Source organism: Moschus berezovskii, chromosome 19, assembly GCF_049115385.1.
Source record: "Moschus berezovskii isolate FMDL1 chromosome 19, NW_MosBer_1.0, whole genome shotgun sequence".
NCBI lineage: Eukaryota > Metazoa > Chordata > Mammalia > Artiodactyla > Moschidae > Moschus > Moschus berezovskii.
In genome coordinates, this window is record NC_142478.1 from 73276586 (window position 1) to 73292348 (window position 15763).

At 45.7% G+C, this 15763-nt stretch overlaps 1 protein-coding gene across 6 annotated transcripts in view; it reads right to left on the reverse strand.

The window, feature by feature from the left end:
- The window catches only part of EIF4ENIF1 (eukaryotic translation initiation factor 4E nuclear import factor 1), a 40468-nt gene extending 24859 nt beyond the window's left edge, over positions 1–15609 (reverse strand). The window contains exons 1-3 of one of the 6 annotated variants that reach the window (XM_055404335.2): positions 15573–15609; positions 14377–14496; positions 1505–1578 (exon numbers count right to left, since the gene is read on the reverse strand). In XM_055404335.2, the coding sequence (XP_055260310.1) occupies positions 1505–1578; positions 14377–14469 (167 nt within the window). In that variant the 5' untranslated portion in view covers positions 14470–14496; positions 15573–15609. Of the gene's footprint in view, positions 1–1504; positions 1579–14376; positions 15258–15405; positions 15500–15572 lie in introns of those variants that run through there. The other 5 variants (XM_055404334.2, XM_055404336.2, XM_055404332.2 and 2 more) reach the window with 5 other exon arrangements.
- Positions 15610–15763: the final 154 nt, after the last annotated feature.

Below are 15763 nucleotides of genomic sequence, written 5' to 3' on the forward strand. Positions count from 1 at the left end.
GCCGAGCAGAAGCTCTGGAACCTAATGATCTGGTACCAAACTCCAGCTCTGCCACCACTGACTGGGACCTCTGGACCCCTTACTGAGCTATGTCCTTCAGCCTTGTGCAAAAAGGACTTCTCCGCCCCCAGGTCAGACCAGGCTGTGCTGCACACTAGCATCATACCCTGCACTTGTCCTTAATAACCTGTGACGGTGGCCATGACAGGCTCTCAGGAGTATTTATACCCTGGCAGAGACCCACAGTCCAGGATGATGGTATGGTACTCGACAGCACCTGACACACAGTACTTGCCACACAGCAGGGAGCAGTGCAACGTTTCTTCATTAAGTCAGTGAATGTTCAGGTCTCAAACTCCTCATGATAAAGGAGATATTACCTATCAAGGATCACTCAGAGTGTAAGAACCCAATAAATCTTAATTCTCTGAGAGAAGAGAAATAGCAGAATGAGAAGCCCTTTCCTCTGTCTCTTATTTTCATCATTATCAATATTAGGCACAATGTCTCCACTCCAGGATTAAAGTGAGTACATGTGCCTGTGGTAACTTTATTTTATGCCAAGGAATAGCTGTAACAAGAAAATTCAACTTGAGGCAAAAAAAAAAAAAAACCTTTACAGCTTTAATGAAGAAGAAAAAAAACCAAAAACCCAAAATTCCAGCTAATCTGAGACTCAGCAAAAAATACTAACCAGTTGGAAAAGCCATTATTCAAGGATCACCCTTACCAGGGGTAAGTGGTGTGAAGTCCAGCTTCAGCAACCCTATGAACCGTCCATATACAAAATTTTTACAATAGCATGTCCTATTTTACCAAACAAACACTTCATATTCTTAAAAAAATGTGGGCCAATATGAAGTATTTAACTTGATATTTAAGTGACCTTAGAGTCTTAAGATAACCATAAGAAATGCAATGTAGGGTTACTGTAAGAGACTTTCAGACCATTGTTAGCTATGGCCTTGTCAAACCAAAGCTTTCTACTTCTTTTGAGGGAGCCCAAGATGCAAAAGGGCTAATCTGATTGGCCTAATGGTTCTCCTGTTTGGTGGGGAGAGGGCTGATAAAAGGCTCAGAGTTCTGCTGATCATCCTACCCAAGGCAGGCCCTTGAAGAAGGACCCTCAAAAGCGTGTGCAAAAAAATCACTGGTAGACCCTGGCGGGGACTCCTGTGCTCAAGTCAACTCTGCTTTGTGACTATGTGCCTTGACCAAGTCATTTTCTAGTTTTAGTTTCAACACCAGTTGGTTGAAAGGGAACCGGTTCAGTTGTCCCTGGAGTTCCCTGCAGCTTATATCTCTGAATTTTAGCTAATCAATAATGAAGCTGATGAAGACAGCGCAGTGAGATTCCACTTATGTTCAAGCTTACTTGCAATGTACTCGTGTGGGAACTCAATGTCATTACCCCTGAAATCTCCCCACTTGTTAATTCTAGCAAAACAATACAACTCCTAATTTACTAAGTTTGGTATAACAAGAAGCTGACCCCCATAAATACCTGTCATATTTCTCAGAGAGGCACGAAGGCCTCTGTTTGGAATGAGGGCGTTCTTTAATATCCAAGAGCTCCTCCTAGAAAGAGAAATCGTATGGTGATTTTGAACAATATTTCTTGGGTCACATACTTTCAACTTACTTATTCTTATCAGTAACTCGGTGTCTACATTAAGCAGTTCACACAGTTATTTATTTACACCCTGGCTTACTCCTGAAAGGACAAAGTCGGCTCAAGGTTCTCAATAGCTGCTCAAGCATAATTGGCAAATGATGTAAGTGATCAGTTTATGGCTAAAACACATTCTCTCATAAACTTCCATCCAATAATATACTCCACACACTGAATGCTGATAAGGATGGTAGCTTCAGGCTTACATAAAATGTTCAGCTAACCTGACTAGTCTTAAATGCATCAGAATCCAACTTACAAGGGGACAGATTTTCTTTTTATTGAATAGTGAAATTGCAAGGAGAAAAAAAGCATCCCAAATACCCATATACCATTTATCTGGTGTACGTGTCCTTAACATTCACAATCCCTCTCCTTAACTATTTTGGTGCTCAAACGGAGAAGCCTCTTCAGACTGGCTCCTGTATCCTTTTGACACACTCCATCATTTTAAATTTTTATGTCTTTATTTAAGCCGTAAGCGTGCCATGCAGGATCTTACTCCCCAACCAGGGACCGAACCTGCACCCCCTGCAGTAAAGCACAGCGACTTAGCCACTGGACCACCAGGAAAGCCCCCCTTATTTCTTAAAAAGCACGTTTTTACTCTCTGCATTACAGGTACCCATCCTGTCCTAGTCTGAGAGTCAGCCATTTCTCTGAGAAACCCAAGTTCCTTTAAGTAAGAATGGTGTAAGAATTAGAGGTTTGGTAACTCGGTATCCTCATTTGCTTCCAGGAATGTTATATACCTGGAAAATGAGAAAAGAAGAGAAGCTAAAGGCAAAGGAGAAAAAGAAAGATATACCCATCTGAATGCAGACTTCCAAAGAATAGCAAGGAGAAATAAGAAAACCTTCCTCAGTGGTCAATGCAAAGAAATAGAGGAAAACAACAGAATGGGAAAGACTAGAGATCTCTTCAAGAAAATTAAAGATACCAAGGGAACATTTCATGCAAAGATGGGCTCAGTAAAGGACAGAAATTGTATGGACCTAACAGAAACAGAAGATATTAAGAAAAGGTGGCAAGAATACACAGAAGAACTACACAAAAAAAATCTTCATGACCCAGATAACCACGATGGTGTGATCCCTCAGCTAGAGCCAGACATCCTGGAGTATAAAGTCAAGTGGGCCTTAGGAAGCATCACTATGAACAAAGCTAGTGGAGGTGATGGAATTCCAGCTGAGTTATTTCAAATCCTAAAAGATGATGCTGTTTAAGTGCTGCACTCAAATATGCCAGAAAATCTGGAAAACTCAGCAGTGGCCACAGGACTGGAAAAGATCAGTTTTCATTCTAATCCCAAAGAAAGGCAATGTCAAAGAATGTTCAAACTACCGCACAATTGCACTCATCTCACACGCTAACCAAGTAATGCTCAAAATTCTCCAAGCCAGGCTTCAGTACTACGTGAACTGAGAACTTCCAGATGTTCAAGCTGCATTTAGAAAAGGCAGAGGAATAAGAGATCAAATTGCCAACATCTGCTGGATCATAGAAAAAGCAAGAGAGTTCCAGAAAAACATCTACTTCTGCTTCACTGACCATGCCAAAGCCTTTGACTGTGTGGATCACAACAAAATTTGGAAAATTCTTAAAGAGATGGGAATACAAGATCACCTTACTTGCCTCCTGAGAAATCTGTATGCAGGTCAAGAAGCAACAGTTACAACCGGACACAGAACAACAGATTGGTTCCAAATTGGAAAAGAAGTACGTCAAGGCTGTATACTGTCACCCTGCTTATTTAACTTATATGCAGAGTACATCATGTGAAATGCCAGGCAGGATGAAGCACAAGCTGGAATCAAGATCAGTGGAAGAAATATCAATAACCTCAGCTATGCAGATGACACCACTCTTATGGCAGAAAGTGAAGAGGAACTGAAGAGCTTCTTGATGAAGGTGAAAAAAGAGAGTGAAAAAGCTTGCTTAAAATTCAACATTCAATAAAGTAAAATTATGGCATCCAGTCCCATCACTTCATGGCAAATAGATGAGGAAACAATGGAAACAGTGTCAGACTTTATTTGCTTGGGCTTCAAAATCACTGCAGACGGTGATGCAGCCATGAAATTAAAAGACGCCTGCTCCTTGGAAGAAAAGCTACGACGAACCTAGACAGCATATTAAAAAGCAGAGACATTACTTTGCCAACAAAAGTCCATCCAGTCAAAGCTATGGTTTTTCCAGTAGTCATGTATGGATGTGAGAGTGGGACTGTAAGAAAGCTGAGCGCTGAACGACTGATGCTTTTGAACTGTGGTGTTGGAGAAAACTCCTGAGAGCCCCTTGGATGGCAAGAAGATCCAACCAGTCCATCCTAAAGGAAATCAGTCCTGAATATTCACTGGAAGAACAGATGCAGAAGCTGAAGTTCCAATACTTTGGCCAACCTGATGCGAAGAGCTGACTCATTTGAAAAGACCCTGATGCTGGGAAAGATTGAAGGCAGGAGGAGAAGGGGACGACAGAGGATGAGACGGTTGGATGGCGTCACCGACTCTTGACATGAGTTTGAGCAAGCTCCGGGAGTTGGTGATGGACAGAGAGACCTGGCGTGCTGCAGTCCATGGGGTTGCAAAGAGTCGGACACGCCTGAGCGACCGAACTGATGTTATACACACACACGCACCTGCTCATACAGATGCATATACACGAAACCACTGCCTCCTTTTTATACAAACATTCTTACAGTAAACTAAAAATAGCAATTCCCAAACCTTCAGTACCAGTAAAATGCTACAACCGCTTTGCAAAAAAGCATACACCACTTTGCCAGGGCCTCTCCAACACCCTTGTCACGGGCCGCACAACAGAACACTTGCTGCTTGTCAGATCATTGCTTCCCCTGCCTTGGGGTGAATATGGAGGGACAGAGTTACTCTCTTAGCCTTTAGGAATCACTGCATAGATGCACGCCATGAAATCACTCGGTGTCATCAGATACCTGAGGCACCTAAATGTTTTCTCCATGATAGCAAAATGCCTGAGAATAAGAAGGCATTTCAGTTTCAATACCACGACATCAATCAGGCACTTACATTTATGATTCACTTATGAATTATGTCTTATTAATTGGGTAGAAATACCTAGAAAAATTGGGAATGTTGAGATAAACAGAATCCCAAATATAAGAAAATGTCTAGAGGCTACTAAAAATTCTGAAAAAAACTGTCAAAGCACTGACGTACCACCTGCAAACTGGCAGCAGCGAGTGGAGTTCAGTGAAATCTGCGTGGTGAACGTCAGAAAGGCATGAGTGACACAGCATGGTGGTGAGGGGCGGGGTGGATGGACCAAGAGCAGTTATGATGACAGAAGACAGAACAACACAGAAATCCTAAGAACAGGAGGGCTTAAAACATTTTCCAGTAAAAACAGGAAGGACCTGGCAATATAGGAAATACTTATACATACACCACAGGAAAAAAACACTTCAGTTTTCTGCCATTTAAAGCAGCCCAAAGATGAGTACACACCCCTCACTTCACCATTCACAAATCCAATATTAAACTAAGAACCCCAGGACACTATTATACCAAGGGCAATGTACTTCATTCTTAAATAGGTATATTCTCAATATACAAAGTTTCTGAACAGTAAGGCTCTGAAATGTTTAACACCAAATGATAACAGGGAGCCCAGGTGATAGGTGTTCTCTATTACTACTATTGCTGTCTGCTGAAATGAGATACCACTTCATATCCACCAGGACAGTTGTTGCAAAAAAAGAAAATAGTATTGACAAGGATGTACAGAAACTGGAACTTTCTGTCACTGTTGATGGGAATGGAAAATTGTGCGGCTATTGTGGAATACGGTGGCAGTTCCTCAAAAAGTTAAACACATGACCAGGCAATTCCCCTCCTAGTTACAAACCAAAGAGAACTGAAAAATTATAAACCTATACAATGCAACAGTTAGCAGTAATACAGAATGAGTCCTGATACAATATGAGCCTTGAAAACACTATGTTAAGTGAAAGAAGTCAGACACACAAGAGGCCACATAGCGGGATTCTCTCTGCACGCACCTTTCCAACTGGGCATATCCACAGAGAACAGGCTGACGGCTGCCGGGGGCTGAGGGAGGGAACTATGGGGGTGACTGCTAGTGGGTGGAGTCTGCGTTTGTGGAGATGAAAACAGTCTCAGGTTAGATAGTACTGATGGGTGTACAACTTTTCGAATCTGCTGCTGCTGCTAAATCACTTCAGTCGTGTCCGACTCTGTGTGACCCCATAGACGGCAGCCCACCAGGCTCCACCGTCCCTGGGATTCTCCAGGCAAGAACACTGGAGTGGGCTGCCATTTCCTTCTCCAATGTGTGAAAGTGAAAAGGGAAAGTGAAGTCGCTCAGTCGTGTCCGACTCAGCGATCCCATGGACTGCAGCCTACCAGGCTCCTCCATCCATGGGATTTTCCAGGCAAGAGTACTGGAGTGGCTTGCCATTGCCTTCTCCGTTCGAATCTACTAAAAACCACTAAATGGTACATTTTTAAATGTTTTGTTTATTGGACACATCCCATGTGGGATCTTAGTTCCCCAACCAGGGATCAAACCCATGCTCCCTCCACTGGGAGCTCAGAGTCTTAACCACTGGACCACCAGGGAAGTCCCTAAATGGTACATTTTAAAAGGGGTGAATTTTATGTATGTGAATTCTATCTTAACAACCAAAAAAGTTTAAGCAAACTAAGAGGTTCAGTTACCAAAGGTTCATGTTTTACTTTCTCTTTTTACAGACTTATCACTCTAATTACAGATCAGTAAACACCAACGACTCTCAGATATAGAAAAGAGGCTCAGATTGGTAAAAATGTTTTACGCTTCTCTCTCCTACTATTCCAGTGTTCTCTGCTGACTGTATGCTTGGCATGTACCAGGTGTGGACGCGCAAGTGATGTGCAAACTTGACATGTATGTAAGAGCACGAAGGGGAGTCACATGCACGAAGTTGTGGGCACCAACCACGCCAGCAGCACCATCCATGCCAGGGTATGCCTCTGACCAAATGCAACGGCCAGAGCACAGCTCACCTGTCTACAGAGGATAGAAAGTCATTTACTTTATTAATAGGCCAAGAACTGGGAAAACAAAACAATTCCTGGATTGTAATAACTGCTGGAAATAACATCTTTCCATAACATCTTTAAACATTTAGGTCAAACTATACACTGTTCTTGGAGAAGGAAATGGCAACCCACTCCAGTGTTCTTGCCTGGAGAATCCCAGGGACGGGGCAGCCTGGTAGGCTGCCGTATATGGGGTCACACAGAGTTGGACACGACTGAAGTGACTTAGCAGCAGCAGCATACACTGTTCTTGAGAGTAGGGCTTCTAAAACCAGTTTCACAACATCAAGGAAACCGCGTATACACATTTGTGCAATTTCTGCAATAAGTGTTCATCTCCAATGGTGATCCAAAGACCTCCACTGGACCCTAAGAGGTTAAGAAGTAGCACTTTAAACCAATCACGTTTCTCAAAATGTGGCCCAACGTCCACCCCAACATTTGGGGAAAAATGAGATCCTCCTCATGGGGTTTAGACAGTTAAACCTGTTACCTTCAGCAATGTCTCAGGTTGCTTAAGATTGTTTCCCAGCCTGAGAGGATCCCCCATGTAAGTGGGGAGGAGAGAAGCCATTAGCTAAGTCAACACAAAGTCTGCTCTTTCATAACTGTCTACAGAACACTTCCTGTGTGCCGGGCTTAGTGGCCAGCACAGGCAGATGACTTGTCCCTGGCCCCACTGCTCTCCAATCTCCCAAGAGACGTCTTCTCGAACTCGCCATCTCAGGAGTTCTTAACAGCAATTATTCCTGGAAAGGAATCTCTTTGGGATACTTTCAAAGAAAACCTTCAAGTGTGGCGAAAAGCAGAATACTTGAGTGCTCATTTTGAACTGAGTATGTTCCTTCCCTATGAGTACTTCAGGAGGGGATGGGAGATTACCCTTTTGTAGAGTTTTGACAACCGACAGAAACTTGCATTGTGGACAGATTTACTGAAACTATCATCTGGTCAAGAGAAGAGTTATTATCTGAGACCTTACTTTTTTGCATAAGTGACAAAAACGTGACTGGGCAAGAATAAGCTGTTAATTCCCTAAGAGTCCCACGCCCACAGAAGTGTAAACGTATTTTCTTAGGTTTCGCAGCCTTCCTTAAAGAAAACGTGTCAAGCTTTCCCAAACAATCTATTTGGGAACTACGAACATGGACACTCACTTTCAGTGATGAGAATTAAAGTAGAAAACAAACGATACAAGCCCCAAACAATCGTTAAACCCTTATACAGGTTCTGCAGAATCTTGTGCATTCTGTTGACAATCTGACATAGCATTTCACACAAGTCACTTAGAGAGATGTTCTTTACTTCTGTGAGCTGAGTTTAATTCATTGGAGTAAGATGTCCAGGTTTTTTTTTTTTTTTTGGGGGGGGGCTGTGCCCTGCAGTATCAGGGATCCTAGTTTCCCAACCAGGGATCAAATCAGTGCCCCTGGTTTTGAGATGAGGGGTTTCAACCACTGGACTGCCGGGGAAGTCCCCAAAGCCCAATTTTTTCATGATTACCATGGATATTTCTATTTCATATTTCTATTCCAAGCACCCTGGAAGTGACCCAGTACCTCACCTGTGTGCCTGCTCTTCCTGAAGAGGGCAAATGTCCCTGGAACAGCATTTGGGCTGGGTCCCCCTTTAACCTCCTTTCCTGGTCCCCACCCTCCACACGCCCACTAACTTTGGGCTCGGCCCATGAGGCTCTCAGATGGTTGCTGACTGACCTGATATCTCAGTCTATGAGTCACATGACTTTTCTGAAAGGCTTAGGTAGCTTTTAAAAATAGCAGTGGGGTACTGGCATCCATAGATGACAGCCGGGCAATGGGAAATGACCAACATAGGGTGCGTGGGATTCACTTCCCCATCCCCCACTCATGAAGTTTGCTGAAGGGGCACCAGGTGGTTCAGAGCAGTTCTTACAAGCAGGTCAGGGTTCAAACGAGATCCTGTAGGGTCCCGCAGGATGCAGCACCTGGATTCAACCCAAGCCTCTAATGGTGGCTGATCTGATGCACACACTTTCTTCTATTGAAAGAATTCACGTGAAGATAAGAAAATGAAAATAAGGAAAAAAAGAAAAAGGAGAGCCTGCTTTTTATGTTGATTTGGCCAACACAATAAAAATAAACCTTGGCTTTTAAACGTTTTTATACAACTGATAAAAGCAATGTAAAACATGAAGTAAGCAGGTAAGAAAGTACAGAAAGAAACTTGCGAAAATCATTTTTAGAGTAGAAGGACTGTATCTGCAATACTGATTTATGGTTTCATATTAAAATAGGTGGTTACTGTGATGGATAGAAAGTAAGCATGTTCTAAAGTTGGTATCTGAAGAAGCTACCTTTTAGTACTTCCCCCCACCCTTATTATATCATAAGCTGTTTCTAACACTTATTGTGTTTCAGGCACTTTTCTAAGCACTTGACATCCATTTTCTCATTTATTCTCCACAAAAATCCTATGGGGTAGACACCATTCTATCTGCATTTCAGAGGACAAGGATAAGAGTCAGAGAGCTGAGAATATGACTGAAGCCAACACAGGTTAAGTAAGTGGCAGAGCGGGGATCCCAAAGCAGGCAGCGAGTCTCGGCGGCTCCTTATTCTCTCCACTGATTCTCCCCGAGGATGAAGGACGGTACCCAAGCCCTCCCAGCAGCTCTGTCATCAATGTCTCTGCCCACTGAGACCACGAGGAACCCTGAGCAAACTGCCAGCTCCCTGGGCAGGCTTCCCCTGGGCCAGCTCCTCTCAGAGCACCTCTCCTGAATCAAAGGCCCTGCCCACAAACGCCTATGTCCCAGGTTCCCACTGTGAAATGACTGGCTCCTTATCTAGCCAGAAATCCTACCACGAGCAAGGAGAGGATACCCAAGGGGGCAGGGGACCGTGAATCCCGACTTTTTCCGGATGACTCAGAACTGGAACAGGTGGGAAAGAGCACTAGCAAGACAGTGTCTGCAGTGGTGCCAGTCACCCCCTCTAAGAACTTCCAGTTAGGTTTTCTGGACAGCAGAAACTTTAACATGCTATCATGATTTTTTTGTACTGTAATTCTGCCTTCCCTAATATAAACAAGCACCCCTATTTTTATGCTAGCTTAACAGTTTGTCGGACAAGGCAATGGCAAGCCACTCCAGTACTCTTGCCCAGAAAATCGCATGGACAGAGGAGCCTGGTGGGCTGCAGTCCATGGGGTCGCTACTAGTCGGACATGACTGAGTGACTTCACTTTCACACACTGGAGAAGGAAATGGCAACCCACTCCAGTGTTCTTGCCTGGAGAATCCCAGGGATGGGGGAGCCTGGTGGGCTTCCATCTATGGGATCACACAGAGTCGGACACGACTGAAGTGACTTAGCAGCAGCAACAGTTTGTAGCTTAGCGCCTCACTGAAATGCCACCTATTAACTCAATTTATGAGGTACCCATGAAGTTATCAAATGAGATCTCGGTATAGTAAAGGCTTGACTATCTGACTACGGATTTCAACCTAGACTTTAAATCAAAGGGTATTCTCAAAGGCTTGACTTCAAGTCTCACAACCGATTCTACGAAGGCCAGAATGATTACTCAAAGCAGTCCACTTCAGTTGCTTGTCTGTTTTCTTAATGATTTTCCCTGGCAGTCAGCACTTTCACTGCTGGGGCCCAGGTTCAATCCCTGGTTGGGAAACTAATATCCTGCAAGCTGTGCAGCGTGGCAGAACACACACACACACAGAAACAAATAGAACAAAATGTAAAAGAGACCTCAGCATGGCTGTGCCACTGTAACCAACTGCCCATCAGCCACAAATCAGGGTGGTTTCCTTTAAAGATCCTCACACTGACAAAATGGTGCCAATTTATAACTAGTCAAGGCAACGAAGAGCACACAGGTAACTCAGATAATCCAACACTTATTTTTCAGGTGGTAGATTTAACATGCATGCTTAACACTGGTTAGTATCAAGCTGAATATTCTAAGTGTCCTCTGCTTTTATTCCCTGTCCAACTGGCAGGTGACAGCATTCATTAAGGAGTCTGTGGCAAGCTACATGAGCAAAAGAGGAACAGTACATACAAAGCATGTAATACTCTAAGAGAATCAGTTTGTTCACCTGAAGAAAAAAAAAAACACCAAGGATCTGAACAGTGAGATAGTCCCAGGCATCTCTATTTTGTATTTCAGGCAAAAGATGCTATCACTGATTGAAGAGCAGGTACTACATCTCAGGAACTGGTAAAAGAGGACCTCTGAAGAAGCAGCAGCTCAGTGAGTCCCCCCAACTTTTTCCGCTTGTGAGCCTCACTATCTCCTGTTTTCTAAACTAATGGTTCTAAAACCTTAATCTGAGTCAGAATTCTCTGAATTGCTTGTTACTCAGCCAGAGATGGCTGGCCCTACCCCTAGAGTTTGATTCAATGCCTATGAGATGGGGCCCGAGATTTTGTATTTCTAACAGTTTACCAGATGATACTAAACCAAGGCTTCCCTGGTGGCTTAGATGGTAGAGAATCTGCCTACAATGTGGGAGACCTAGGTTCAATCCCTGCGTTGGGAAGATTCCCTGGAGAAGGAAATGGCTACCCACTCCATTATTCTTGCCTGGAGAATTCCATAGAGGAGCCTGGCAGGCTAAAGTCCATGGGGTGGCAAAGAGTCAGAGATGACTGAGCAGCTAACACTTTTACTTTTCACTAAATATTACTTCAAGCAACACACTTTGAGAATCACTGTCTAAACCATTTTTAATCCATGACTTTTGATGTGGGATCCCACTCGATAACTTCCCAAAGTCCTTAAACATAATGCACTCGCTCAAAAAAAAAAAGCACCATTTAAATACTACCAAATCATAGCTTTGGATCTTAGGAAAATGCCAATCTGGCAAAATGGACCTGAGTAGGTTTACACATTAAGGGCACAAAACTCTCAAAATAGCAAGTGATATAATAAGTCTACTTATAACCATCCAAATTAATAATCACTGAGGCTTAGGAGGAGGCCTGGAATTCCCAGTGTGACTCTTCCATGAGTTCCTGAGACACTCATGGAGGCAGAGCAGACTAACTGAAGCCTGAGGGGTAACTATGCACCTGAGTCCCTTGACAACACCAACACCACAGTTCGAGTTCCCCACGGGAGACGGAAGCCTTGTTACTCAGAGCGTGGTCAGTGGGCCAGCAGAATGGGCCCCACCTGAGAGCTGGTTAAAAAGTCTCATTAAAAGAGCTGGTTAGAGAGAGACAGAAACATCACTAAATGCTTTATTCGTTCCAACAGTTTGGTCCCAATAAGTAGATAGGGAGGAGGAAGGCTCAAACATCGTTCCAGGAGTAGAATCAACAGAGCATTTACTATAGTGCTAAGAACACAGCACTATTTTAAACTTCCTTCAAAAGGAAAACAGACTTAGTTTGCCTCAAATCCCACATAAAATTACTAGAGTATTGAGAAATGTGTATATGAAAGCACTAACCTAATACCCCAACACTACCCAATAATGACCCTAGAATTGTGTGTATGTGTGCTCAGTCCTGTCCAACTCTTTGCAGCCTCATGGACCGCAAAGCCTGCCAGGCTCCTCTGCCCATGGAATTTTCCAGGCAAGAACACTGGAGTGGGGTGCCACTTCCTGCTCCAGGGATCGAACACGTGTCTCCTGTGTCTTCTGCAGTGGCAGGCAGATGCTTCACCACCAGCGCCACCTGGAAGCCCCTACAATTGTCATTAACTAAAAACTCTTAAATGAGCCGGAAAGTACAACTATTTCTAACTAACCTGGGTAGAGACCATTGAATCTAAACTTAACTGTCATTAACCGAAAAAATTTCTTTAAGGCACATTTATTTAACTGAGGCAGAATTCTGAGGCTACACTGTCAAATACAGGCAATACTGAGCTTCCTAATCTTTACCGTAGACATACATAAGTTCTACACTAAGAGAGATTAATAATATCTTAATATTATTGTAATTAATAATATCTTCCTAAAAATGACTTACTCATAAAGATGGATATACATTAAAAAATGAAATATACACCTTACTCTCCAATCAGGGTATGAAAATAATTCAACAGCCTCTATCCCTGGATTCTACAACATAATGTACCAGTCAGAACTTTTCCTCAAAAAGTACTGGGAGACCTGAATTCACATGAATTTATAAAAGCACTTTCCTTTCTTTTAATAAGCCTTTCTCCATTCAGATTTCACTTGTCAACACTTTAGGTAATGAATTTAAGTTGTGAAATACTATTCTAGCACTCTCAGGTTTGAGACAAACTACATTTGGGAAGACCAAACCTGAATGAAGCAGTCACGTGCTTTCTGTCGCTGCATATCCTGTTATGCCAAAACAGACTGGGTTAAGATAGAAACTGGCCAAACGCCTTTTACAAGTGAAAACACTCTTGTCCTCAAGATTTTTTTTTTTAATGCTAAAAATGAATGTTACTCCAATAACATTGGGCATTTTATCAAGTGATTAAAGTACCCCGTGTTACTGAAGTAACATTCATTTTTAGAGAATTAAAATTAGCCAGTTAAAAGCAGCAGCATCAGTGCACACACAAGGCCCGAGTTTAAAACACTAACCGGTCAGCAACCTGGGAAGCCTGGGACAGCCACCACATTAAAGGCCTTGACTCAGTGCATACAAGGGAACAGACACAAGGCCCAGCTGGGGCATAACCCTCCCCCCGCAACAGTCCCAAGCACATTTCAGGGAACTAGGAAAGAATTCAATGCTCTCGTCAACCGCTTCAGAAATGGTCAGTAGCCCACAAGACAGTGAAGCAACAGCTTCAATAAACACAAGACCTTGAGGTGATTCCTCCCCCAACAACCTCAGAAAAAGCAGGTGTCTAAAGGAGTTGAAATCACCACAAGTCTTCAGCTAAGGGTAATATGATTAAAGTCTTACTTTCTTGAGTCCATATCCGTTTTGTAACAGCACATAAAAGAGAATTAAAAAATCTGGTTACCCTAGGCAAGCACACCAAAGAGGGCTCCTGTGAGTTCACCTCTAAAGGAGACATCAACACAGCGGACACTGACGTCTGCAAGGCATCCCAGAGCTGGAATCCTTACTCCACCGACTGCAGGTCAGTAGCCACACACCAGTCACACAGCTGTTACACAAAGTGTGCACCAACACATTTGTTGTTGCTATTTAGTTGCTAAGTCCTGTCTGACTCTTCGCGACCCTGTGGACTGTAGCCGGCCAGGCTCCTCTGTCCATGGGATTATCTAGGCAAGATTACTGGAGTGGGTTGCCATTGCCTTCTCCAGGAGCTCTTTCCGACTCTGGGATCGAAACCTGGTCTCCTGCGTTGGCAGGCAGATTCTGTACCACTGAGTCACCAAGGAAGTGCCCACATATTCCGATCCACAAATTCACACAGGGAGGATCTGAGCCTTCAGTGGAAGCCTACTTAGGAGCAAATTTTAAAGTCTGGGTGTTTGTACTTTCAGAAAAAAAGTTCAAAGCAATGTTTTACTAAATCTAGTTAATATTTAGTCCACATAGTTAGTCAGAATGAGACTAGCCCTTTAAACAATACTAATGAAGTTTCTGCACAATGTTACTAATCTCCTCACCTATAAAGAAACACTATTTCATTAGTAACAAAGCCTACTTTTGTATAGCGATGGGGGGATCTGGAAGCGGGTTGCTTCTTCAGGTCGAGAAAAGCATCTCCATTTTCTGTTTCACCCACACTTCTATCCATGGCTCCTGGGCTGACAGTTTTTTACACCTGGAAGAAATCAACACAAAACTGTCACCGAGAACAATAAATTTTCAAGAGTCCTCACTGTTTAAGAAACTGAAATGATCTCGGTCTCCCTTTAAAAAATCCTTTCTATAAACCAGAACCCACTGGAAACAAAACCAGTGGTACCTGGATCTCTCTTATAGCAAAGAGCTGTAAGCATCAACAGGGTAAGGAAAGCAGAAGTGCAACGTGCCCAGATCAGGGGACAGCTTCTAGGCAGCTTTAATATAAAAAGAAACAAGACTGGTTGCTGCCACTCGTGAGGGCCGTCCGGCGGTAGGGGGGGAAGTTTCCCGAAGTGGTGGCAGGTAGGAGACGGGCTGGGATCGGGGAAGTCGGGCAGTGGTAAAGTGCCTGTCACTGGCCAATGGACGGCGCCAACTAGCCCTTGTTACCGGAGGCAGGGGACTGGGGACGGGGCCACAGCTCCCCTCGCCCGGCCCGCCGCACCTGTGGACATGTCAGGGGCGCCCGTGCCAAGGAAGGGGCGAGCGCCGGCTTCCGATCCCAAATTCGGCTTCCCGGGGCCGCGACCCCAACCCCCGGCCTCTCGCGCAGGCCCTGGCCCAGCAGCCGCCTTCGGAGGAAGGGCGGGGACGGTACTCACTGAGGGCAGGCGGGCCAGAGGGAGCGGGAGGGCCGAACCCCCCAGCCCCGGCGCTCCGAGCTGGAGCCGGCGCAGGCCCGCCGCCGTCCGCCCCGGCCCGGCGGCTCGGGCCCCGCAGCCCGCCCGCCGCCCCGCCGGCCTCCGGTCCCTGCCCGCCCCCCGCGCGCGCCCCGGCGCTCGCGCTCACGCCCGCGACCCCGGGAGGCGGCGCGCCCGCGCCCCTTCCTCCCCGCGGGCCCGGGCGCGCGGAGCCCCGGCCCCCGCCGCGGCCGCCCGGCCCTTACTGGCTGCCCCGGCCGCCGCCGCCCTCCCCGCCGCCCGCGCCGGCCCTCGCGCTCGCCCCCCGGCCGCCCGGGCTGTCTCCCCGCAGCCGCCGTAACCGCGGCCCGGCCCTCCGCCCCTCCTCCCGGCCTCCTCCCGGCCCCCTCCCGCTTAATAACCCCGCACGCACCCGGGCCCCAGCGCCGCCCGCGCCCGGATGTGAGGCGGCCGCGGCGCTGCCGGCCCGGAAGGGGGAGCCCCGCGGCGCGCGCCCGGGGCGCCGGCCCCTGCGTGCGCCCGGCGGCGGGGCGGCGGCGGCGGCCGGGAGGCGGCGGCGCGGCGGCGGGAGGCCCGGCCGGGCCCGGGAGCGCCCTCCCGGGT